This window comes from Narcine bancroftii, chromosome 1 (assembly GCF_036971445.1).
Source record: "Narcine bancroftii isolate sNarBan1 chromosome 1, sNarBan1.hap1, whole genome shotgun sequence".
NCBI classification, from domain to species: Eukaryota; Metazoa; Chordata; class Chondrichthyes; order Torpediniformes; family Narcinidae; genus Narcine; species Narcine bancroftii.
Window position 1 is genome coordinate 96,730,534 of NC_091469.1, and position 26,844 is coordinate 96,757,377.

A 26,844-nucleotide genomic window follows, 5' to 3' on the forward strand; every position below is an offset into this window, starting at 1 on the left:
TGCATAACTTCAGTTAAAAGAGTGAAGTGAAAGCAAGTTGGACCTATAAAAGCTTCTGATTATTCAGAAGAGAATGGAGAGCACAAAGTTCCTTGGTGTGTGTGATAGTACAGATTCTATCACCAATGTGTATATGTACAGATTGTAGGTAGGATGACCGTGATTGGCTGAGAGCATAGCCACGCCTACTGGCAGGTCTTAAAGAGTTGCTCCTAGCCAGACCAGGTCATTCTGGATTAGTCGACCTACTTGTGATATGCTCCAGTCTTCTAGTTAATAAAAGCCTTGGTTTGGATCAACAGGCCTTTGATTCTTACGACGTGCTCTACAGTGTGCATATAAACGATGACCTATCCTGGACCAACGCCACCTCCTTATTAGTTAGAAAGGCACATCTGCGCCTATACTTCCTCAGGAGATTGAGGAGAGCAAGGTTACCGGCCCCGATAGTGACAACATTTTACAGGAGCATAATTGAGTGTCCTGTCTGGCTGCATCATTGTGTGGGACGGTAGCTGCAAAACATTGCACTGTAAGTCAATGCAGAGGATCTTCAGAGTGGCTGAGAAGATCACTGGGGTCTCCCTTTCCTCTATTGACAACATTTACTGGAAGTGTTACGTAAATGGGCCTCAAAGAATTATAAAGTCCCTTTCAATCCATCATACAGTAAGTATCTTTGACCCACTACCATCAAGAAGTAGATACACAACAAAATCAGGACTTCCAGGCTGGGAAATACTTTCTTCCCACAGGCTCTGAATTTGATGAACAGTACACTGTAACTGAGTAAATCATCCCAAAATATTTATCCAATAAAATCCCTGTTAACCGGAATTCAAGCAACCAGCAAATAATTGCAGAAAATAAATAGGTCATACACAAGTTTAAAATTGGCACATCCCACTGCTGTTCACCAATCTATGCAACCTGCAATCTCAACCAACCAGAAAATTCACTCAAATGTCATTTACTAATCCCCATAAGTGCCGGAGATCAGGGGCTTTATTGTATATATTTATTTTAAATTGCATCTCCATGTATATATGCTATTATTATGTTCCGTGTATTGTGTATATATGCATGCACCTTGACCTGGAGAAGCGCTGCTTCGTCATGTTATGCATGTATAGTTAGATGATAATAAACTTAAACTTGAATGATGATAAAGTAAAGCTAACAGTCTGGCATTAAATTCCAAAGTGTGCTGCATTAATGGAGTTTTACTGAATGTCAAATGGTGAGTAAATCTATTTTTGTTGCAACAATTATGCTCTGGGGTAGGAAATGAGAAGACTTTACCTCTAACCGCAGAAGTTTCTCCCCAGCACTAAATGCATCCCAATTCTCACTGTCCAGTTCACTGTCTGCAGCAGTTGGATAGGATCCAAAGCAGAGATGAAATACCTGGAAAACAAGGAGGACAAGGAAATACCATAAAATTATGCATATTCATATTGAATTTGGACTCAATAATAATTTTGTAGCATGAAAATATTTGTGTTCAGTTCTTTGACTAAGTAATGGGCAATCTTGTGTGCGTGAGGGAATTTCAGATGCAGACTTATTGTCAGAGCACATACATGACATCACATACAACCCTGAGATTATTTTCCTGTGAACGAGGCCAAATTACCACATCGGTAGTGCAAAAACAACTGTACACAACATACACACGTAAACAAATAAAGAACAGTAAACAGATAACAAATGTAAACAAACTGTGCAATACTGAAAGAATTAAAAACATCAATAAAGCGCACAAGTAAGAGTCCTTAAATGAGTCCCTGATTGAGTTTGTTGTTGAGGAGTCTGATGGTGGAGGGGTAGGAGCTGTTCCTGAACCTGGCAGTGTGAGTCTTGTGGGACCTGTATATCTTTCATGATGGTAGCAGTGAGAATAAATGTGTGCTGGGTGGTTGGATCCTATATGATTGCTGCTGCTCCCCAATGGCAGAATTCCCTGTAGATAGTGGGGAGTGTTTACCTTTCGGAGGGCTTTACGCTCAAGAATATTGGTGTCCCCATACCAAACCATGATGCAGCCGATCGGCACACTTTCCACCATGTCTCTGTAGAAATTTGCCAGGGTTTCTGGTGTCATACCAAACCTCCGCAAACTCTTGAGGAAGCAGAGGTGCTGACGTGCTTTCTTCATGATGCCATTAGTGTGTTGGGTCCAGAAAAAATCCTCGGAGATAGCGTCAACCAAGAACTTAGATTTGATCTCCTACCCACCAGCTCTTTCTCATCTAAGATTCCATTATCTACCATCATATCAACCTTATACAGGGCCTTGATCGAGCTCTAACATGAGCATCTTGGCCAGCTGCATCACATGTATGTTACGTTGCTGCAGAGAAATGAATCGGAGGTTAATCCATGGGACAATAACAGTGGCAGAAATGATCACTAGATTCTTCCTCCCCCTCATCGATGTTTTCTACCAGGATTATTGACTGAAGAGGGCATGCAAAATCATTGATTTTCACCCCACACACAGCATCTTTCAGATGCTCCAGTCAGGAAAGAGATACAAGAGTATCAGAGCCAGCACAATGAGGCGAAGAAACCATTTCTTCTTGGGGCAGTGAGAGTGCTGACCGAACAAAGTAATTGCTCACACTAACCATCCAAGACATTCATATTTATGAAACTTTATTTATTTCTATGAATGAATACTTAACCTGCATATGTATTGTTTGTCTGTATGTGTATAATGTCTGTGAGTCTACTTGTTTTGCATTGAGAATGTTGTTTCATCAGGTCCCACACACACACACACACATATGTATTGTTTGTCTGTATGTGTATAATGTCTGATTGTGTGTCTACTTGTTTTGCACTGAGAATGTTGTTTCATCAGGTCCCACACACACACACACACACACACACACACACACACACACACACACACACACACACACACACACCCCTCCCAAAACCACCGTTTCCCCTCCCCAACCTGGTGTCATCTGCCCATCGCCCACATGGCTCCTCCCACTGGCTTCCCTCTATTCTCCTCCTGCTGTATCTATCTGCTCACTATCCCTCCCTTTCTTGCTCCATTCATCCTTTCTTCTCAGATTCCATCCTCTGCTGCCCTGTGTTGTCTCCACATTACCTACTAGCTCTGCGGTGACCACCTTTCTGCCACACATTCCACCCCCCCCGCCCCCACCTCCACCTGTCCATCAATCCCTTCTCACATGGATCCTCCTGTAATGGATAAATATTGGGAGAATTTGGTAAGATTAGTGTGTTACATGCATACACACATTTTAAAACAGATCTTATTTGAAATATTAAAGAATTCATATTCAGTTACATTGCAGGATCTTTGGAGACTTTTATGCACATTTCAGAAGTAGGTGCTAATTGAAATGATGTTATGAAATGAATAGACCATGGTTTACAATTGGAGACAAGCTGGATGGTTGGATAACTACAAGGTTTCTGACATTTCTGCAAAGTGCTCACAGATAGGTCACTCCTGGGTTTTGTTTATCTAAGACAACAACTTGACCAAGAGAGGAGAACTCCTGTAGTTTGCTGAAGGTGGGGGTTTTGCAAATGAGAGAGTCACATGGGCTTTCTGGCAGTCTCAGTTGGAGAGAGAGAGAGAGAGAAAGAGAGGGAGAAAAGACAAGCCCTCTCAGCTAGTGTGTGTGTGTGTGACACTAAAGGAGCTTAATAGTGCAAGCCAGGAAGAGCTGGTTGGAAACAGAAAGTTCCAGAGCAGTGGATGGCTGGAAGTGCTCTCTGTCTGATGTTTCTCTTGGAAAAAGAACAGAAACCATATAACAGATTATGGTATGGAAACACGCCATCTCGGCCCTTCAAGTCCATGCCGGTTCACTCTGTGGTAGCCTGAAGAAAGAGGGTACCATCTGGAAAACCCTGATGGGGCAGGTTTCATCAGCAAGACATTAAGGTGACTAATGGTGGTACCTCAGTTGTGGAAATCCAGGAACAACAAATCTCTCTCTGCAATCCCTACAAGAACTTTCCTGAGCGGTAAACATTTACCTTTCAAGCACCAAAGCCTCGTGAACTTTATACATTTAAATTCTGTGCACAGTTTAAGAATTGCCTGCATCCAGAGAACTTGGAAGAAGGAGAAGTGAGATTGAATTGTGAACCAAAGAAATTTTCTTAAGTTTACACACACATTTCATACACGTGCACTTAGAATTTGAAGGGGGTTAATTTGGGTTAGTTAAGAATATAGATAAGTTCAAATTTGATTCGGTTTTCATGTTTAAATTTGGTTAAAAACAACTTCTGTTTCAAAAACAGCTTGTCTTGGTGAATGTCTATTGCTGCTGGGTTTTGGGGTCCATTGGGCTCGTAACACTCTTATCACTTGCCAGCTCCTGCTTCGATTCTCTCCCATACCTCTATCTTAGCCATCTCCCTTTTACACTTGGTCTTGACCCAAGCCTCCATAGATATTGCCTAACCAATTGAGTTCCTTCAGCTGGGTTCAGTTTGCTCTGACTCAATATTTTACATTATTCATTTATGTAATTTAAAAAAAAACTTTTGTGGTGAAAAAGCTGCAGTTAAAGAAATTGGAGCAATCATAGTTTTCTCTCTTGATTATATTGCACACTGATTGTGTTTGATTCATTATTTATTGTATGCTATCTTTATTCTGATTTATACCTTCCCTAACTTTTCAGTTGTGAACCATTATTCATTTTATGAACATATTATTTGTTAATCATTAGCCAACTGGATCTAGGAATCACTGTCCAATTGCAAGAGATGTGATTCAAGAAGTGTTTATAAATTCAATACATTTTTACTCAATTTCATGAGGGGAGTCCTGTAAAATGGGAAATAACTTCTTTGGTTTCTGTTAGACTCCCCACCCACCCACCTTCTCTCCCCTTCCCCTATCCTTCAAACATTCTCTCTCTCTTTCCCTTTCCCTGTCTCCTTTCCTCCAGTTCTGTATTCACAGAGCCACCACCCCTCTCATGTCCTAATATTCATGCCCCATTATGGCCTTTTGCCTGTTGGCCTGTGCCCTTTTTTCACTCCTCCACAACCCTCCCCCCCCCCCCCCAGCTCTTTATTCTAGTGCCTGCCTGCTTTTTGCTCTTACCTTGAAGATGAGCTCATGCCAGAAATGTTGGTAATACATCTTTACCTCCTAAGGACATTGCAAGACCTCCAGCATTTTTGTGTTTTTGTTATAAAAGTGATATGTTGTGAATTACAGAGAACTGGTGGAAAGTCATTCATAGTTTATTCAAATTATAAATAATTCCTTGCAAGATAAATCAAGATGCATGGTAATCCCAGGCTCAATGCCTGATCTTTCATGGTTCATTACTTTGATTAATGATTTTGACAGAATTATATCACCTTTAAACTGAAATGAAAGATTATATCAGGATTAGCAATAAAGAGAAGTCTAATTCAAGTTAATTTAATGTTTAGAGAATGAACTCATAAATGCGAAACATGATTTAGGAACGAGAAGAGGCTTGGGGTCAGGTAACTCAGAGAATTTCAATTAAATTCATTGGTGCCATTTGAAGTGTTGGAGCAAGAAGAGACACAAGATTGTCACTGGTCACTTACTGATCTGAAGTCATCACCTTGAAAGTAAATTGATTCTAAGTGTAGTTGGGCCACAAAGAACAGCAATAAAAAACTATAATGGGCCAGAACCATTGGTTATGTATCTTTACGTTCATTATATACAGCACACTGTGTGACCTGCTGAGTTTCTCAAGCACTGAGTTTTTACTTCAATCTTCTATTGGGTGTTTTATATTGAAATGGAATGGAGGAGGACTAGAAAGGACAAATGCATGCAAGATGCTTCGCAAAACATCAAGTCAGACCCAATTGTTCAGTGGTGCTATCCCATCAAAGCAGTCACCATTAAGCTGGCTAAGTATAAGTACTCCCCAATAAAAGATCTGTAGATAATCCCCAGATACATTGAGAGAACACAACAAAAGTTGCCTACAAAGTTTTACCCGAGGGTTACTCTCAAGCTCATGTCTGGAAATAGAGACTCTTCCAAATGCAGACAGCCTGCTTAAACATGACAATAAAGGACCTCTCTACCCCCCATCCCCCCCCCACACCTTCTCCAAAACTTCAAAGACCTTGAGATATTAGGCCATTCAGCACATTGTGTCTCCTCCCTCATTTGAATCATGGCTGATATATTCTCCTTTTCAGTCCCTTTTTCCTGCCTTTTCCTCATAATCTTTGATTCCTTTACTAATCAAGAAGCTATCAACCTCTGCTTTAAATATACCCAATGACTTGACCTCCAAATCTGTCTATGGCAGTTTCAAAAATTCACCAACTCCTGCTGAAGAAATTTCTCCTCATCTTTGTTCTATAGTTGACGTCCTTTTATTCTGAGTCTGTGCCCTCTGGCCATGGGCTCTTCTGGCACTAGAAACATTTTTTCCACATCCACTCTATCCAGCCCTTTCAATATTTGGCATGATTCAATGAGATTTCCCCCTCATTCTTCTAAACTTCAGTCAGTACAGCCCCAGAGCCATCAACCACACCTCATACATTAACCCTCTCATCCCCAGTCTCAAACCTTCTCTGGACCTTCCCCAATGCCAGGACAGCCTTCCTTAGTTATGGGGCCCAAAACTGCTCATAATATTTCAAATGAGTTCTGACCAATGCCTTGTAAAGCCTCAGCATTACATATCTGTAATTACATTCTCTTCCTCACAAGGTGAATGCTAGTATTGCACTTGCTTTCCTTACTACCAACTCAAATTAACTTTTTTGGAATCCTGCGGTGAGACTCCCAAGTCCCTTTGGCATTCTGCTTTCTGAATTCTCTCCACATTTTGAAAATAGTCTATGCCTTTATTCCTTCCACCAAAGTGCATGATTATATTCCATCTGCCATTTCTTTGCCCATTTTCCTTCACTGAAGACTATCAACTTTCTCACTACCTATCCCTTCACCTATCTTCATATCGTCTGCAAACTTGGCCACAAAAGCATCCATCATCTAAATCATTTATATACAATGTGAAAAGTAGCGGACCCAACACTGGACCCTTGTGGAATGCCACTGGTCACCAGCCAGAAAAGGCCTCTTTTATTCCCACTCTTTGCCTTCTGCCAGTCAGCCAATCTTCTAGCCATGCTCGTGCCTTTCCCGTAACACCATGCACTCCTGTCTTATTTAGCAGCCTGTGTCAAAGCCCTTTTGAAAATTCAAATGAACAGCATCCACTGACTCTCCTTTGTCTATCACCCTTGTTTCTTCCTTAAAAAATTCCAACTTTGAAGAATTTTGTCTTTAGAATTTCTGAAATTACAGAATGTAAAAAGACTACTGAGCAATGTTTAACTGATTAAGCACAAGTTTTGCCCTTTACTGGAAATCTGATACTTTCAAAGTGGAGAGCAGATCTCCCAGCAACCAATAGACCAAGAAAGGTGCAACCGCCAAGAGTTACACCCTATATACTAAGAGGCACCATTGATCCTTACAGCAGGCAATGACAATTATTAATGAAAGGACCCTGCTGCATAGAACCCTGAAGAAACAAAGACATTCTTATATGTTTTTAGAGTGCTTTTATAGGGATAAGTAGGAGGCTACTGGAATGAGATGGGAGAAGGAGAAAGATCAAGTGATAATATATCCAGCTCAATGAAGGACGTCAACCCTCAGCAAGAAACAGCATTCACAACTGATCAGTCTTCATTTCCTCTGCTCTTCGTGTAGATTCCTAATTTCCATATTTGCATTTATTTGTGTCATTAATTTTTCTTGAAAGAATATCGAAGGCTCATGGCACAGCTTTTAAAGAAAATCAGTCCCCAAGTGTAATGGGAAAAAACAGATGCAAGGTCATGAGGAAACCAGCACAGGACAATGTTTTCTTGGAGAGGGTGCACGAGTTCACTTGAGGCCAAGGGTACGAGCAAAAGCATGAGCAGTGACTTCGTGCTTTCTCAAGGGCTGCCCAGCAACAAATCAAACCGCTATTCTCATTCGTAAACACTGATGAGCCATAATTAAATAGTGTTCAAAGACCTTGTCCGTTTGATGCTTCAGTAAATAATTGCTGCAATTTTTGGAAGGAGCAGCATCAGTTTCTAGCTTGAAACTTGGATGAAAACTCAGAGCTGAGTAGTAGCGGCCATGTCAGAGCTGTGAGTGTACGTTGAATGAAAAGAATTGACAGTCCCTGTAGTGAAATGGCTGCCCCCAGAGCCACTCTTTATTCCATTAATATCACAAAAAAGTGCCCATGTCTTAAAATCAAATCTGGTCTTTTTCATACTTACCATATGCATTAACTTTAAGTAAGTGCTTTTGTAAAACTAAAATGCTGACTAGATTGGCTTCAAAAGTTAAACATCCTGGAAGCATTTCATGCAAGTACATTCATCATATAAATCCCAAGAGATAAGCTCAATATTTCAGTCCTAAAGCCCGTCCAGAAGTATGGCAGCACTTCCCACACCAAGCCTTGCAATAAAACTGACTCAAAACACCTTCAGGCAAATTGACAATTACAGAGTTTCCTTCACATTGCAACAAAGCAGTGACATTTTTCCTGATCTATAACCACTTTTGGGAACATAATTACATGATCAAATCATTTCTAAATCGCAACTCTGAAAATAATGGTTGGATTTTTTTTCCACAAAAACATCTGATGCCTATGAATTTCCAGTTCTCAGTCAAACACCACAACTTCTTGAATGCTCTTCAAAGAACATCCTGTCACACTAAATAATGTCAGCACAACAGACAGTGAAAATGCATGCTTGCAATCTAAACCATGGTACATGGTTCAGGAAGAATTTGTTACATTCCTGCAGGTCCCTTCACCTGTACAAAGATACCTCCTCAATGGTTCTGAAACTTCAGTCATCTAAAAGCAGTGGAGAGTACCACAATTCTCCACCTGAAAAATCCTCCAAATCCACGGATGGGATAAGGGAACAGTAGCTTCCTCACCCAAGCTAACATCTCTGACATTTAGTCACCTGTGTTAGACAGGCCATGTCAGTTGCATCTCTGACACCCAACTCCGATACCATCCCAAGCTCCGTCATTGGAAGAGGTTAGCTGAAACTCAAGAGCTAAAGATTCAAGGATGTTCTCACAGCTTCTGTGAAGAATTTAACTTCCTTGTCTGCTCGTAGGCTTTCCAGATCCATAATGGTTTGAGGGGCAGGAATTGCTGGCTTTGAAAACTTTGGACACAGCCAGCATAAACTCAGCAGAAATGGCAGAAAGAGAGCAACAACTCAAACGCCCCATCCACCAACCACCTCCTTCCCAATCGGAGTTAAAAATCTGCAAGTCCCAAGCATAAGAACCCACAAGACGAGAGAAGTAAGGCATCCTCAATCCTGAAAGACCAGCTCAGAAAGAGGAGGCTGAGTAAATTGTTAAGCAAAGCACGGACATCCAATGCATTTGCTACATTTGTATTCAAATTCATTTTCATTCAATTATGCAAGTATAACCCGACGAAACAGTGTTCTCCAGTCCATGGTGCAAAAACATTTAAACATATTCAGACATAGCCAGACAAATGATACATATGCAGTACATATATACATATATCAAGATAAATAAATATTGCTAAATAAATAGCAGAGCAAGTTGAGTGCTGGTGGAGGCTGGTACAAAAGGGGCATTCAAAAGACTCAGACACATGGATGTAAGAAAAATAGAGGATTATGGGTGTGAGATTGGGAAAAATTAAATTGTTATGAAGTAGGTTTCTATAGGTCGACACAACATCATGGGCGAAAGGGCCTGTACTGTGCTGTAGTGTTCTATGTTTTAAAAAATGCCTTGTTGCAAAATTGGACACTGCAGGTGCAGAGCAGAGAGCTGAACGAGGCAAAACAAGGATCTAAAAACAAAGAGAATATTCTGAACAACTTTCTCTGACACAGGGTGATTGAACAGCACAACTGAGATGAAAAGAGCAAGTTTATCACTGTATTTTGGCTGAAGTATGAAGAGAGAATTGTGAGGAACTGAGGCGAAGGAGTCACTGAGGAGAGAATTAAGGGAAGACCAAGGTTTCCTGGGTGAAATGGACAGGTAATGAAGATGGACTCCACAAATAATGAGAGTCTTAAGTCCCTGGAATGTGTAGCCTGGGAAAGTGGTGGAAACAGAGCAATGTTTTAGATGTATTTAGACACATACACAAACAGCAGGGAGCAGAGGGATAAAGACCATGTGCAGATAGATGGGATAAGATTGGCAACACTGTTGGCTCAAGCATGGTGGGCTCAAGGGCTTGTTCCTGTGATCTACTGATTAACATTAGCATATGCTCCTCTAAGCTTAACTGCCAACTTCTTGTTTATTTTTATACCCTTCTTCACAGAAAATGTGTCATGTAATTTGAATCAATTTCTACATTTGGCAGATTTTCTTTTGTTTTCTGCAGAACACAAATTGTATCATTTAACAGAAAGGTCACTGCACTATTTGGCTGTCACTTGTGAGCATTTTGATGTTACATTTGGTTGATAAGGAGAGTTGGAGAAGCAAGGAATAAATAAAATATAAAAATTTGTGTTGGCCAAGTAATATTTTGGTCTGTAAACTGGCAACCATTTCAGTTGACGTGGAAACTTTACAATTTACTTGCCTTCCAAAAGATAGAATTTTGTTTATTCATCATAAGTTTTGAAGGTTCCAGAGCATTCCTCACCAATGGAACAAATTAAGGGAGGTCTAAATTTGACCAATGAAATGCTTTTGAGATGTAGTGGCTGCTGTAACAGAGAGAAATCTGGGAGGGCAACCTGTCTGAAATGACAGCAAGATGAACAACTAATAGCAATTCAGGATAACACATTTTGGCAGGAAGAACAGAGGTCATTTATTTACAGTACGACTCCGATTATCCAAAATCAGATTCTCCAAAATCCTCATTCATCCAAATTTTTTTGGACCTGATCGTCAGGCTCCCGGCAGAGGCAGCAGCAGATCTTGGGCTCCTGGTGCCGGCAGCAGCGGTCCTCTGGCTCCTGGTGCCGGCAGCAGCAGATCTTGGGCTCCTGGTGCCGGCAGCAGCGGTCCTCCGGCTCCAGGCACCGGCAGCAGCGGTCCTCCGGCTCCTGGCGCCGGCAGCAGCGGTCCTCGGGATCCCAGCGGCAGTAGCAGCAGATCTCAGGCTCCTGGAGGCAGCAGGGACCTCAAGCTCCAGGGTAGGAGCAGGACCCTCAGGCTCCCAGCATGAGTGGGGCCTCGGTGGGGAAGTGTTGGTGATCAGTGGTGGCCAGTATTTTTTTGGTGAGAATTAAATATTATTTTAATGCTTAAAAAGCCTTCCCTTGTAGTTTGTTACTGTTTAAACCCTGTTACAATTGATATGCTGCTATTACTGGGCTGTTTTTAAAATTGACCGGCTCTCCGAAAAAAAAGTTTATCCAAAATGGGCCCGCTCCCGACCATTTCAGATAATTGGAGTTGTACTGTAGTTGTTGTATGTCCGAATGGATTGCTTCAACAAAGAGATCTTTCAACACCAATAGACCAATCCCTTAAAATTAAGTTGCATGTTACTAAACCCATTACAAAAAGTAAAGCAAGAACTATGACACATTCCAAAGAGTGATAGAATTGGGAAAAGTTATGATCAGCATATGAGAGGGGGCAGCATGGTTAGCGCAAAGCTAACACAACTCCAGTGACCCAGGTTCAAACCTTCCGCTATTTGTAAGGAGTCTGAACGTTCTCTCTATGTCTGAGTGGGTTTGCTCCAGTTGCCTCCAAAATTCCAAAGATGAATGGGGTTAGTAGGTTAATGAGTCACATGGGTGTAATTGGCTTGTGCTGGTCGGAAGGGCCTGATACTGTGCTGTAGAAAAACCCCTGGTATCCAGCACCTATGGGGTTGGTAGATGCCAGATAAGTGTATTTTCTGGTTGTTTGAGGCTTATTCTTATAATGCCTGATTAATACATCTGCATTAAGAATGAACAGTTTAAAAGACAAAGGGCAAAACTACTATACTGTACTCACACTCAACAAACTTCACTTGCATGAATATATAAACCTTACCGCATTTTAATTTGAGTTGTATTCTTCGAAAACATTTACAGGTTCCTCCCCCTCCATGGAGCCACCCAAAAAACAAACAATAACATTATAGATCATGAACAACCCTCCCCACTCCCAAATTTACAGATAAAGTCTCTGACCAGGGCAACTCTTACTGAGCAGGGATAGGAAGATACTTTATGAGAGTCACCCAAACAGTGAGTGGCATCAACAACTTTTTCATCCTAGGCAACACTCTTGCTGTTTCACACAACTTTATTCGAACAGCTGCTACAAGCAAAGCACAACCAAGGCTCTCCACTGGCTGAATATTTGCTCCCATCTTTCACCAAGTTTTGTGTTACTTCAGAAAATATTTACTTCTACAATTTTAAAGTTTTTTTTTAAAACCTATATTTTATTTTAATTTATTTTAATTTTTTATAAATTATTTTCCTCCATTTTCTTTTGCAGGTTGCTGGAGGCTGCGGGTTGTTTGAATTAACAACTCTCATTTGAATCAGGGTTTTATTTTCTCCCTAAGTTAAATATTGAACTCTAGCTGGGATGCTGCACGCTGTCCTGGTTGCCATGTTATACTATGAGGCAAAATTTTAATGGTTATACACATCAGAGAAGGATGAATCAACCAGGTCTATTTTCTCTGGAGAAGGGAAGGCTGAGAAGGTGACCTAATATAGGTCTTTAAAATTGTCAAGTGTTTTGAGAGAATGAATAGAAAAGAGAATGTCATAACGACTGTCAATTCAAGTTAGTCACCAAGAACTCCAAATGTAATTTCAGAAGAAACCTATTTACACAAATTGTAGAGAGACAAGGGAGTTCTCTCCCATTGAGAGTGGTTAAAGCAAAGCATCTAGGGGGGGGTGGCAGGATCACCAAATGAAGCAGAAAAAACGGCTAAAGCTGACATATTTAAAGAGGAAAGATAGGAGGAGGGAGGCCACAGCTGGTAGAGCTGCTACCTTACTCTTTCAGCAACCTGGGTTCAATCCAGGCACATTCCATCCCCCACAACCACCACCACCCTCCCCGTACCCTCCCCAGGGCTGTTTGTATGGTGTTTGCATGTTCTCCTTTTGAACACTGGGTCCTCCCCAAGCCCTCCCATTTCCTTCCACATCGCAAAGATGCACTTTCAGGCCAATTGACTGCCATAAATTCTCCATTGTGTGCAGGTGCATGGTGGAATCTGTAGGTAGTTCATGGGAATGTGGGATGAGAAACTGAGATTACTACAAGTGGATAGTCAATGTGCCAAAGAGTCCTTCTCTGTGACTTAATGGCTCAAGTGAGTTTATGCATACAATTGTTTGGGTGCCATGTATAACATGCAAACAATCTGATCTAGCTGAAGAATAAATTTTCAACATCTCATCATGAAATTGCCCTTTCCCTTTAATGCTCAAATTAGTCATTAATTCAACACCCCTCTGCAATACCAGCTGGGATCTTTGTTTAAGTTACTGGTCTGGAAACCTATATAGAGTACAACTCTGATAATCCAAAATTGGATTTTCTGAAATCCTCATTTATACAAAAACATTTTAAAATTTTGGATAAATGTGGATATCCAAAACAAATCAGAAATGCTCATTTATCCAAAATTTTTCAGAGCTGGAACTGACCAGGGACGTTGGGTTGCTGGCGACAGGAGAGGGTACCTCAGGCTCTCGAATAGGTGCAGGGCCTCGATGGGAAGGCGTTGGTGATCAGCGGCGGCCAGCATTTTTTTGGTGAGAATTAAACAATAATTTAATGCTTAAAAAGCCATAACTTGTTGTTTGTTGTATGTTACAAGCGATTTACTGTTTTTAAAAAATGACCAATTCTCTGAAGAAAAAAGTTTATCTGACATTGGTCATTTCAGATAATTGGAGTTGTACTCTATTAATGAAATTATTGGAACTTGTTGCAACACAGTTCAGAAATAAGCTGACAGGATGTGATTCACCAACCATAGGTTGACCACCATTAACATTCTACCTTCTGTGATATCCTTAGCCCATATCAAACTGCAACTTGATGCAATCAGAGGGTGGAGAAAATTATATACTTCACCTCCTTCTGAAAAGATATGAATTTTACATGGCCTCAACAGACCCAACCTTTCAAACTATAACAGGACTTTGAACTTCTGATATCCTCCATCTGCCCAATTCTGAAATGCATCAATGGCGGAGAGCATATTAAATACTGTAGTTTTTTTTCTTGTCTTGCCTTCCTTTGATTGTTACAGCTTCACTGAAATCAGTACATATCAATAACACCTGACCTTGGGCACTGATGATGCAGTTTAATTAAAATACTTTTTCATGTAGTCAATTATTAACAGAATTCTTACTAAATGAATAACATTAGAATATTATTGAACCTTCCTTCAGTGAAATCACAATTGCCCAAGGTACCATGGTATTGAATGCACCAACTTCTCAAATCAGTCACTGGTTTCTGGATCTACTGACCTAAATTCCATGCTGTTCCATCTTCCTCTGTGGCCCACCCAATCCACAAAAGGCAACAGACATGCTGGGCTCCATCACTGTGAATAGACTGTTCAATGAGAAGAACTGGGGTACTCGCTGCCCCCACGAACACTAATTCTCCTCTTACGCTTTGGACTAGTGCAAGCAGCTCTGTTTCTTCCCCCACAGAGAGCAGCTGTTCCTCTGATCATCAGTATAAGAATGGTGCTAACTTTTCATTGCCCTTCCCACACTTTCAATGGGCAGTTGATGAGCATTTAGTATCATATACTCAAGCCCATGTGCATATGCACTGAAATTCTTATTGCTGCTGCTATGAGGCACATAAAATGTACTGAAGAACAATAAGCATAAATCACCATTGCCCCATGAGAGAAAAAAGATAACAAATATAAATGCTAAGTAAGGTCTCCATACCACCACCTTCTCCTCCCCCCCAACCCCCATTGAGGTGATCGACCAGGATCGTTGTTTGAAAAAGATTGCATAATCGTTGAAGACCCCCTACAACCCCATCATCTTTCAGCTGCTCCCAGAGACAACACCACCAAGGCTGAGAAACAGCTTCTTTCCACGGGCAGCGAGATTGCTGAACAAATGAATGAACTGCTCATACTGACTTTCCGAGACTCTACTACTTATTTAATAATATTTATTTATTTTTATATATGTACAGATGTACTGCATATGTATCATAGGTCTGTATGCATGTTATGTCTGGTTGTGTGTCTGCAGGTTTTTACACCCAGGACCAGAAAATGCTGTTTCATCAGGTTGTACTTGAAGAATTGGATGATCATAAACTTGATTTAATAAATGCTGGTTTACCGGTAAGTTCTTGATGCAGGCATCGCCTATATCACAAATGTAACACCATTTTGATTGTATAAGGCTGATGTAACACTTCCAGGTGCTTCATCTGCATTGTTATTCAAAGATTAACTGTTTCAAATGTGGCAGACTAGAAAAGGCTTCCTCGCAGAGAACAATTTTAAGGAAGGAGGTAAAGGAGGCATGAGAGGTAGAAAAGAGGAGAGCTTCTGGCAGAGAATGCCAAAGTTCACATCCTTAGAAGTTAAATACAGCCTGCAGTGCTGAGCTCATTACTTTTAGTATTAGAACATAGAATCGACAGCACAGTACAGGCCCTTTGGCCCATAGAATTATGCTGACATAATAACCTAATCCAGCACCTGCCGAGTATTTCCCGACTGCATAACCCTCCATTTTTCTCAGTTCCATGTACCTATCTAATAGTCTCTTTAAAAGATACTATTGTACCTGCCTCCACCACCGTTGCCAGCAGCACCCACCACTCTGTGTGAACAGGTTACCTCTTCCACCCACCCCCGCTGCACTTACTCCCAAGCACATTAAAACTATGGCCCCTTTAGTGTTAGCCTCTTCAGCCTTGGGAAATAACTTCTGGCCGTTCATACGATCAATGCCTCTCACCATCCTACACACCGTCATCAGGTCGCCTTCATCCTCCATCACTCCAGTGAGAAAAGACCACATTCACTCCACCTATCCTCATGAAGCATGCTCTCTAATCCAGGATGTATCTTTGCACATACTGCAACATCTTATTGTGAAAGGTTATTTGCTGGAGGAGATTACAGATTCACAAAGATTTGAGAGAATAGAGGGATTTAAAAACAACAAAGAACATTTTAAATTTGGGAAGTTACTTCAATAAGTGCCACTGTGATAAATGAGGGAAGGATAATCGATGACTAGAACTTGACTTGCAGACTAGGGTGGCAGTTATAGGATGATGCTTTGAAGAAAACTGGACAGAAGAAGAGCCGTTAGAAGTCCAAAGACTTGGTCAAGTTCGGGCGACAGAAGCAGTAATGAGATTCGAGGAGACATATTTATAGGAAACTCAGCAGCTATCATTCCCCAATCTTGGAGCCAGCAGATTCAGAGCTGTTGGACGACTTGTCAGCAGAGTAGCATCCAAGCCTCAGGAAGCTGCAATCTAATTGCATGGTACTCCAGAGAATCAGTTTGCACTTTAGAGTTCCTCCCTTCCAGATACTGATCAAAACCAGAAGGGTTCATGGGTTTTCGGCCATGCCAAGAAGAGTCATGAAGTTGTTCAATGGTGTTTGAATTAAAGTAAAATTTTCATCATTTTAGCCTGGGAAGAATTAGTGGTTCAAAACCAGTAATAAGTAGCATGATGAACAAAATAAAAACCTGAATATACATCAGGAATTATGGTAACATTCTTCAATAGAATTGGGCCAATTAGCTTTTCTCATCTGTCAGTAAAGTGAAGGCCATGATATTTTATTCCTTTTAAATAAAAGGAGCATTAATTCATTAAAAGTCAATGTATTCCATTAGAAAAAATAACATATAATTTAAGAAATAATATTACAATATTTGAACAAATATGGGAGCCATACATGAAACACAATAGAGAAAACCTACCGGGGACATCTACCACCTAAAATGACAGAAGGAGAAGGGAATGAAAAGAATTGACTCAGTGGAAATTCTTGTTTGTTTTTATTGAGTGACAACATTGTTTGACGGGTTTAATGTATCTTAGATTCTGAACTTTAAATGAATGGTACGGAGGGTGGGATGGGAAGGGGGGGGGGGGTAGGAAACGACACTGTATATATTTAAAAAGGAAAATGCATGTATCTTGATCAATGTGGTTTATAGTGTGAAAAATAAAAAAAAATTAAAAAAAGTTAAGTTTGTTTGTCATCTGATTACACAAGTACAAATGACAAAGCAGCGTTGTCCAGTCCTCGGTGCAAAACACACAGACACACAGCACATATCATGGACAAGTATTCATATATACAAATAAATAAATAAATAGGCACTATTTAATTGATATGAGATTCTCGGATGGTGTGAGCAGTTCCTTTGGTCATTCAGTATTCTCACTGCCAGTGGGAAGAACCTGTGGTGCTGGCTCTGATACTCGTATATCTTTTTCCCAACAGGGGTGGGAAGAAGTCCTCAATGATTTTGCGCACCCTCTCCACACAACAATCACGGTAAATCACATCGATAAGGGAAAGGGAAACTCCAGTGGTCCTTTCTGCCGCTCTTAGGGACCTCTGATCCATTTCTCTGCAGCAACCGCACCACACTATGATGCAGCCGTGATGCATGTGACAGAATATAGATATGTTTTTGGGAGATACATTGGGGGTAGTTTTAGTGTAGGTCACATACAAACACTTTAAAACATATCTTATTTAAAATACTGGAGCTCTGCTCATGCTAGGCATGTCAAGGCCAACAGGCTTTGCAAAAGCTTTGGAGGGTGCCCAAGAGACTTTACTAATGGATTGATGTTTACAAAAAGGCAACAGATGAAAGAGCTTTTCGGAGCTGCATTCAGTCTGGAAGGGAACTTGCTGTTCTAGGAGGGTCATGTGGCTTTGCAAGCAGAGAGAGTCAAACAGGCTTTCTCTCTGTATGAAAGAGAGAGACGTGCACAGAGATCAGTTCTATAGTGTTACAGTCACCAACAGCAGCTGGAACTGGAACAGGACAAGCTGACAAGCTTGTGGAAAACTCCATTTTGGAAGATGGGTTGTGAGTGCTTAGTTCAGCCTGGTCACAGCCCTTGTGGTTCATGCAAGAGGAGAGGAGTGGCTGTCTAATGTTTCACTTGGAATAAAAGAAACAAAAAAGGAACTCTGTGGTGACCCAAATAAAGAGGTTATTATCTGGAGACCCCTGAGGGGGAAAGTTTCTTCAGCAAGAGACTCGAGTAGCTGGGTGTCCACCATACAAGAAATCTCTCTCTGAAAACTGACAAGAAACTTCCTGAGCAGTAACCATTTACCTTTCAAGCACCAAAGCCTGGTGAACTTTATAAATGTTAAATTCTGTGCATAGTATAAGAATTGCATGCAACCAGTGAACTAGGAGGAATGAGAAGTGAGATTGGACTGTGAATCAAAGAACTTTTCTGAACTTACACACATATTACGTACACATGCGCTTAGAATTAGAAAGGGGGTTAAGTTAGGTTAGTTAAGTCAATAGAGATAAGTTAAAGTTTTATTCTGTTTTCATGTTTAAAGATAATTAAAAGCAACTTTTGTTTAAATAACCATTTGTCTTGGTGCATATCTATTGCTGCTGGGTTTTGGAGTCCTCTGGGCTCGTAACATACATCACTTTGATCCAACATTCTAATATGAACCCCATTACTGGTTCCAACATAATGGCTAGTTATTCTATGACAGGTTTTCAAAAAAATGTCTCCAGTGCTGAAATAGAGCAGATTTATTCAGCATCTCCCAGATGATTTGAAGACTGAAGTTTACCTCACAATAAACAAGTTGTGGTGGCATGCTAAAAATAACTGAGGATAATTTGATGCTAAATCTGAGTTCAATAATGCCACTGAATATCTACCTTAGCGGGAAGGGACACTGAAATAATTTGGACACACAAGAGATTACAGATGCTGGAATTTGAAGCAAAAAAAAACTGTTGGAAGGACCCAGCAGAGCAGGCAACATCTGTGAAGGGAAAATGTCACCATTTTAGGTCGAGACCCTAAATCAGGAAATTATGTACATTTAGGTATGCAAACACCAGGTGGCATCCCTTTTAAAGCTAATGAGAACTGTCAATTCAGGGTTATCATCTGACTGTACAAAAACAAACCGACACAACAGCATTCTCCCATCTGGAATTCATGTTTTAGGTTTAATGTCAGAGTACATGCATGACATCACATACAACCCTGAGATTCGTTTTCCTGTAAGTGAAGCAGAAGTACCACTTATTGGTAGGGCAAAAAAAAACATGTCTTCAACCTACACATGAAAAGAAATACAGAAATGTAAACAAACTGACTGCAATTCAGAGAGAATAAAAAAAATCAATAAAGTACAAAAATAAAAGTCCTTAAATGAGTCCCTGATTGAGTTTGTGGTTGAGAGTCTGATGGTGGAGGGGTAGCAGCTGTTCCTGAACCTGGTGGTGCGAGTCTTGTGGCACCCATACCTCTTTTCTGATACAGCAGCAGCAAGAATAGAGAGCATGCTGGGTGGTGTGGATCACTGATAATTGCTGCTGCTCTCCGGCGGCAGCATTCCCCTAGATGTTCTCGATGGTGAGGAGAGTCTTGTAGTGTTGTCCTTGGCTGTGCCAACTACCTTATGCAGGGCTTTACACTCAGGGGTGTACTGATGTCCCCATATCAGCCGGTTGCCACACTTTCCACCACTCATCTGAAGAAATTTGCCAGGGTTTCCAATGTCATGCCAAATCTCTGCAAACTCCTGAGTAAGTAAAAGTGCTGTCATCCTTTTTTTACATATTGCCAGTTGTGTGTTGGGTCCAGGAAAGTGCCAAGGTAGTGACTCCTAAGAGGTTAAATTTGCTCTCCCTCTCCCTCGATGATCACTGGATTGTACACCTCTGGTTTTCCCTTCCTGAAGTCAACAACCAGCCCCATGGTTTTTCAGATATTGAGTACTCGGTACAAAACATGCAGACACACACCAGATAACTATCAAACTGAGCTCGAACATGCACAGCTCGCAGTGTTCTGAAAGTGGGAAAGGAAGAAAAGTGAGTCTTTTCTTCAAATTATGTCAATGAAGCAAGTTGACAGCGTCATCCCTCAGATAATGGACAATTGTTCATCGTCAACATAAGCACCCTTTGCAACCAATGTGGGCTTCACTCAAGTGCTAGAGGAACTCAGCAGGTCACACAGTTCAAATAGATGAGCCCATTAATGATGGAACTGTAATCTTTGGACACCGGAGCATGCAGGCAAAAGCCCAGTGCTAAAACCTGCAGCCACTTGTGTTACAGAAGAGTAAACAGCCCCTGTTCAACATAATTGACATGAGATCCTGAACAAAGTTCAAGCAAAATATGGACCAAAGGATTATGACCAGGATTCCCTATTTTTATTTTATTTAAAAGAACAACTCCACAGCAAGATGACAATATTGAAGAGCTGGAAAAGTAAACAAAATCTCCAGGCAATTCAGTTAAAAAAAATGGTCTTGTCAGTATGAGTACCAGAAGGGGGAAATAAGCCCATAAGTCATAGGCCATTTAGCCCATTGAGTCTGCCCCACTGATCCATTGTCTCACTTAGCCCCACTGCCAGGCCTTCTCCCCATAACCTTTGATGCACTGGCAAATGAAGAACCATTCAATCTTCGCCTTGCCTTCACAACCACCTGTGGCAACAAATTCCACAGATTTACCACCCTCTGGCTAAATAAATTCCTCTGCATCTCTGTTCTCAGTAGACGCTCTTCAATCCTGAAGTTGTGCCCTATTTCTGTAGACTCTCTCACCATGGGAAACAATTTTTCCACATCTACTCTGTCTCAGCCTTTCAATGATTCCCCCCATTCCCATTCTCAGGAACAGCATTCTCATCACCTGCATGTGAACCCCTAATAAGCCCATGTACAGCACCTGGATGGATGAGAAGACACAGTGTCCAACTGGGAACTCACTCAAGCAGGTGCCCAGGCAGAGGAGGTGCACCCAGAAGACCTCATTAATGACCAGCCAGTCCAATGTATCGTCCAGAGAAATTACCACTTGAACCCACCAACACTATCCCTCATGCCTCCGCCCCCACCACCCCTACAACCACAAACTGAACTCCCAACACCCCCACACCCCCCAGAATCCATTCGGACCAACACAGTTCAGCCCCCGGATATTCAGCCCGCCAGACAAGTCACTGTCCCACAGGAGCTGATAACGACACAATCGGTGCTGCGGCGAACACAGCAGTGGATAAAGCCACTGAATCTGGTTAATCTGTGAACTATGAAAGACTGCACAACCAGTAACGATGGACGCTGTCCCACCACCCTGCTGAACTTTATCAAAAAAGGGATGAATGTGGTGGAGCACAGTAGTGCAGGAGGTGACCTCACTCAACTGTACAGGCTGGCCTGCCTCCAACCCTGTATCTCCTCCCTGTAAGATTCCCAATAAAGGCTGATATTCCCAGTCTCCTCCCTCTTTACCAGCCTTGGATCCAGGTCAGCAGCATGTAACGACGTGCCTGAAGTTTCAGGTTATTAAAGCCTTTAATCACTTGCTTCAAGTCTGCTTGTGGTTATTGATCACACTACAGTTGCAATGTAGATTTCTGATACAGACTGTCACATTAGCAAAACCCACATGGAGCTGTTTGTGGGTGACCTGAGATATGAACAGTGGTTGCTATTAACTCTCAATGGAGAAACAATCCTTTCCGCCATTTATTTTCAAAGGTCAAAGTGGACGATCATACAAAATACTTGTTGCAGCGTTCCTCGTCATAAATAGACTTATTGGAATCTGTGTTGATTTTGCAAAGCCTCAAAGACCAATGTTTTGCAGAAGAAAATGGGAGATCTATCAGGAAAATTATAAAAGTGTCAAGATTATTGTGAAGATGTAAAAGTTATGCTCAAGGATTAAAGGTTATTATAAAGGTGTAAAGGTCATTCTAAAAGTGTAAAGCAAACAAAGAGTTACCTATTGCAGTTAAAAAATCCAAAATCAGGAAGTGCTTTCCAAACTAATCTGCAACATTATTCCTTCCCCAAACAGGAATATAACCAACAAACTCCCTTGAAAGACTTGGATGTTGTACCTGCTCATGAGAATGTAAATTAGAGGCAAGTGGGAAAACTTGGGGGGGGGGGGGGGGGGGGTGGGGAATCCTTCAGTTTAAGTTAACATGGAAAATGTCTGAATGCATGTACTTTCATGATCAAGGCTTTACAGAATTTTTTAAATTAAAGAATGTATTATTATGCTTTCCATTGTTCTCCCTGTTTAACCTTTGGCAACAAGTACTATTTTGTTTCTGAACCACTTTTATGTGTGAAAATGCAAAGTTAGCAACTCTTCAGTTGCTCTCCATTTACATAAGGGGAAGAGAATGAGAGCGAGGGAGGGGAGGATAAAGGGAAAGAAAAAGAGAGAGAATGAGGGAAGGTGAGAGAAAGAGGGAGATTCGAAAAAGGGAAATGGTTGTAGAAGAATGAGGGAAGATTTGGTACAGATAAATAAAATTATGATGGGTATAGAATAAATGCAAATAGGCTTTATTTTTCCACTGAGGTTAGGAGAGATTAAAAATGAGAGGACATGGTAAAGGGAAGAGTTTAAAGGGATCATTAGCGGGAACTTCTTCACACAGAGAGTGGTATGGAACGAGATGAAGAAAAAAAATAGGACAGGTACATGGATGGGAGGGGTATGGTCCAGGTGCAGGTCAGTGGGACTAGGCCGAATAATTTGGCACAAACTAGCATGTTTCTGTGCTGAGAGAAAGAGAAAGCATGTGCAAGTGAATGTGCTTTGAAGAAATTCACTCTTTTAAGCATTACATTTGTTTACTAAGGTTCCTAAAGATAGAAAACACAAGCTCAGATCTCACTAATCTTTCTCCTGCTTCAGGCATATGCTCTTTCATTTCTCATGCTTATTTCCTGCCCTCAGGCCATCGGCAATTATGTTTTAATCAATATTATTTGATCCACAATAGTATAATGAAATTTTGTTTTATCTTCTGTATCATTTTAGGAACTCTAGTTCCGGACACAAGATTCAAACATATTAAAACCTCAGGAAGCTTCAATATAAATTTTAGAAAACATATTGAGGCAGTTAGACAGTGGAGGGTTGGGGAGGAGAGAGTATGGGTATCTCAATCGTGGTTACATTAACAAGATAATTTCCCTACCCACCCTCTCCCCATAGGATCCTCATGATTTTCTAGTAGTTATATGATTTTTCTAAAGATTGCAAACTAAAAGATAAAATAAATTAAAAGGATTAAAGATGAAGCTTTTTCAGAGTTGTGGCTCTACCTATTGTTTGCATTCACAATGAGCTCAGAAAAAAAAAATGAATTTTAAATAAAGGACTTTATTCAACTTTGAGTAAAGGACTTTCTCAAAGACACAGGAGACTTCAGATGCTGGAATATGGAGTGCAAACAAACTGAAAGAGGAGCTCAGGAGGTTAAGCAGCATCTGAAGAGGCAGAGGAATGATTAACGTCTCAGGTTTCAATCAGAAATGTTGTACATCCCTCTGCCTGACCTACTGAGTTCCTCCAGCAGTGTTTTTTTTTGCTTCAAAGGATTTTTTTGACTGACCATGTAAAGAATGAAGAACTTGTAATAACAAATTAAAAGTTATAGAATGATGTTTTAAAAAGTTTCATATTGATCCCATTATAATTAAGAACTGTTTTTGTCTAATAGAAAGAAAATTAGTATCTAACCCTAGACTTGATTACAAATTCATAATGTCTAGCAGGTCCTCATTACCAGACTCACTTTTGGCCTTCCTAATGCTTTACTTGTGGTCTTTCCTGCATATTTTACATTATATACCTCCAGGGCCCTGTCTGATTTCAGCTTCCCAAACCTGAAATATGCTTCCTTCTTTTTGAGAAAAATCATCCTCTCTCACTCTATCCCAGGTTCATTTATCTTGCCATCCTGACCCTTCCTTCTTCTAGAAATATGTTGGTATTGCCCTCTTATCAGCTGGTCCTTAAATAACTCAGTTGTGGTCTTGCTCAACAACAACTGCTCCCAATTAACAACTCAGCTCTTGTCTAATGATGTCATTCATAATTTGCCCATCTCCAATTTAGTATTTTTCAACAAGGTTCAGGAATACCCTTGTTCACACCTATCTTGCAATTTAAGAAATTGTGATCACTATTCCCCAAAATGATCTCCCACTTAAATCCTGACCACCTGCTCAGGCTCATTTCCCAAGTATGTCTAATAATCAGGTCCAGTTGGCAAGTTTATTGTCATCTAATTGCAAATGTACAACCCAATGAAACAGCATTCTCTGGTCCTCATTTCAAACCACACAACCACACAACTGGACGTAACACACAAACAGACAAATAACATATATGCAGGACATGTATTTATATGTATAAATAAATAAATACATTTTATTTTGTGAACATGAGTCTTGGGTGGTTAGTGTGATGGTCGTTCACGATTCTCACTGCCCATGGGAAGAAGCTGTTTCTCAGCGTGGTGGTGCTGGAACTGATACTCCTGTATCTCTTCCTTGATGGAGCAGCTGAAAGATGCTGCCTGTGGGGTGGAGGGTCGTCAATGATTATGAGCATCCTCTTCACACAACGATGCTGGTAGATCATGTTGATGGGGTGGGGGGAGGGGGGAAGACTTCAGTGATTTTATTCACCTGCGCATTGGCAGCCAATCCATTTCTCTGTAATGGGCCCTTCCTTGGTTGGACTATCCACATGTATCCACAAAAACCCTCCGAAATGAACCACAAATTCTGCCCGATCTAAGCCTCTGAATGTCCCAGCCTCCCACAAAGACAACTCTGTTGATATTGCAGCTTTCCACAATCTGACTGCATATCTGTCCTTCTATCTCTTGGTGGCTCTTGGGAGGCCAATAGTAGAGAAGAGAAGCCAAGTTTATTGTTATCTGATTATACAAATACAACCCGACAAAACAGCATTCTCTGGTCCTCAGTGGAAAACATGCAGACAAGCTTCACATAGTATAGCCCTAATCCACATGAAGGAATGCACTCACTTCTGGCGAACCAACAATGAACTAACGTGCTCCAAGTTTTTACCTAAAGATACCAAAGAACTACCAGTCCTTTTAAAGAAACTTTCAAAACTGATTATGAACTGTAGAATATGTAACAGGAATCATTCACTCAAAAACAGCACTAAATCAAGGACAGAATTTACTCATTTGCTTTCCCTACAGAGTGCCCATGTCATAACTGTTCATAAAATTCCAGGTCCACAAGTAAATGTTCACAAAAGGAAGCATAATTTAAAAACTTGAGAAACAAAGTCCTTTTCTGGGTGATGAGGTTAGAGTGGCAGTATTACCACAACAGCAACCAGAGTTTGAATCCAGTGCTGTCTGTTAGGAGTTTGTCAATTCTCCCATGTTTGTGTGGGCTTCCTCCAACCTCCAAAAATGTTTGGGGTTGTAGATTAATTGGGTGTAATCGGAGAGCATGAGTGCCAATGGCCAAGCTTGGCTTCTGTCATGTGTAAATAATTGTTTTTTTTATTTAAAATTTTCCTCTCCGAATTGTGTAAATTATTGACAAGAACTAATTAAATGGTGAAATTCTTGGGTACTTATGAGGTTATGTAGACTCAGCAGTATGAACAATTGGTATCAATACTGGGTTTTATATTATGAAATGAGACAAAGGTGGCAAACTTGGGACAAGAGAATGTGGGCAGTAGAGAAGGGAACACATTCCATTCAGTTATTACCAGGGTGGGTTGTGCTCTGAGTCAGAGTTAAACATGAGTTGAAATTACAGTTGAGATTCAGAGCTATTAAGTCTATTTACAATACAGAAGCTATAAGACCAAAAACAGAGGAGAAGAAATAACCTGTTTAGCCCATCGAGTTTGCCCCACTATTCAGTCATGAACTTATCCATTTTCCCACTCAGCCCCACTGCCCAAGCTTCTCTCCAAAGCTTACATCCGTGCACATTTCTGTAACATTATATACAAAATAGCTTTTTGCAGCTTGTAATATATATTATACAGTAAAATCTCGGTTATCCAGAAGCGAAGCAACTGGAAAAAATAACTTGAAGAAATAAATGTAAAAAGTACAAAAGCTTCAAATTGGCACTCCTTCCGAAAGTAACTAGCAAATTCATTTATCCAGTCTCTATCAATTCCCCATAGATACCAGGGGTTTTACTGTATTTAGTGTTAGAAGTTTTTTTATTAGATTAGTAAAGCTAATGAAAGTATTTAAGAGTTTTGGGCTGTACTGGCAGTGACTAATTTTACCCCTCCCTAAAATGTTCTGGCTAAAATCTGATTAGGTGATAAAGAGTTACCAACAGAGGCTATTTCAACACTATTTATTGATCTGGTGATAATTTGTATTTGACAATATTGATGTCATCCCTTTAACCTTCTTTCCACTATTATTTCACAATGCTCTACACCACCCACTCAGTATATAAATAAATATAATTAAAGCATTTGGTTACCTGGAATAAAGATTATAAAAATATGCAAAGCCATTGCGCTAATGATGGTGTCACCAGACTAAACCTTTAAATGAGTCCAAAAAAGAACAGTCATAGAAGATAACAAAAAGATTCCATCAGAGGAGCATCTCACTTCACTACTCCCCTCATTCATTTCAATCTCAATCCATCGGAATGCCTGGCCCTCCACTCTCTCCACAGAGACATCAACAGTCTCGACTTCACTACTCCCCTCACTCATTCCAATCTCTCCCCA

At 40.7% G+C, this 26,844-nt stretch overlaps 1 protein-coding gene across 4 annotated transcripts in view; it reads right to left on the bottom strand.

Moving 5' to 3' along the window:
• The window catches only part of abca2 (ATP-binding cassette, sub-family A (ABC1), member 2), a 478,875-nt gene that overhangs the window by 248,029 nt on the left and 204,002 nt on the right, over positions 1-26,844 (bottom strand). For 3 of the 4 annotated variants that reach the window (XM_069932956.1, XM_069932974.1, XM_069932964.1), the window contains one exon: positions 1,303-1,407. In XM_069932956.1, coding sequence (XP_069789057.1) covers positions 1,303-1,407 — 105 coding nt within the window. Of the gene's footprint in view, positions 1-1,302; positions 1,408-9,355; positions 9,390-26,844 lie in introns of those variants that run through there. The other variant, XM_069932983.1, reaches the window with a different exon arrangement.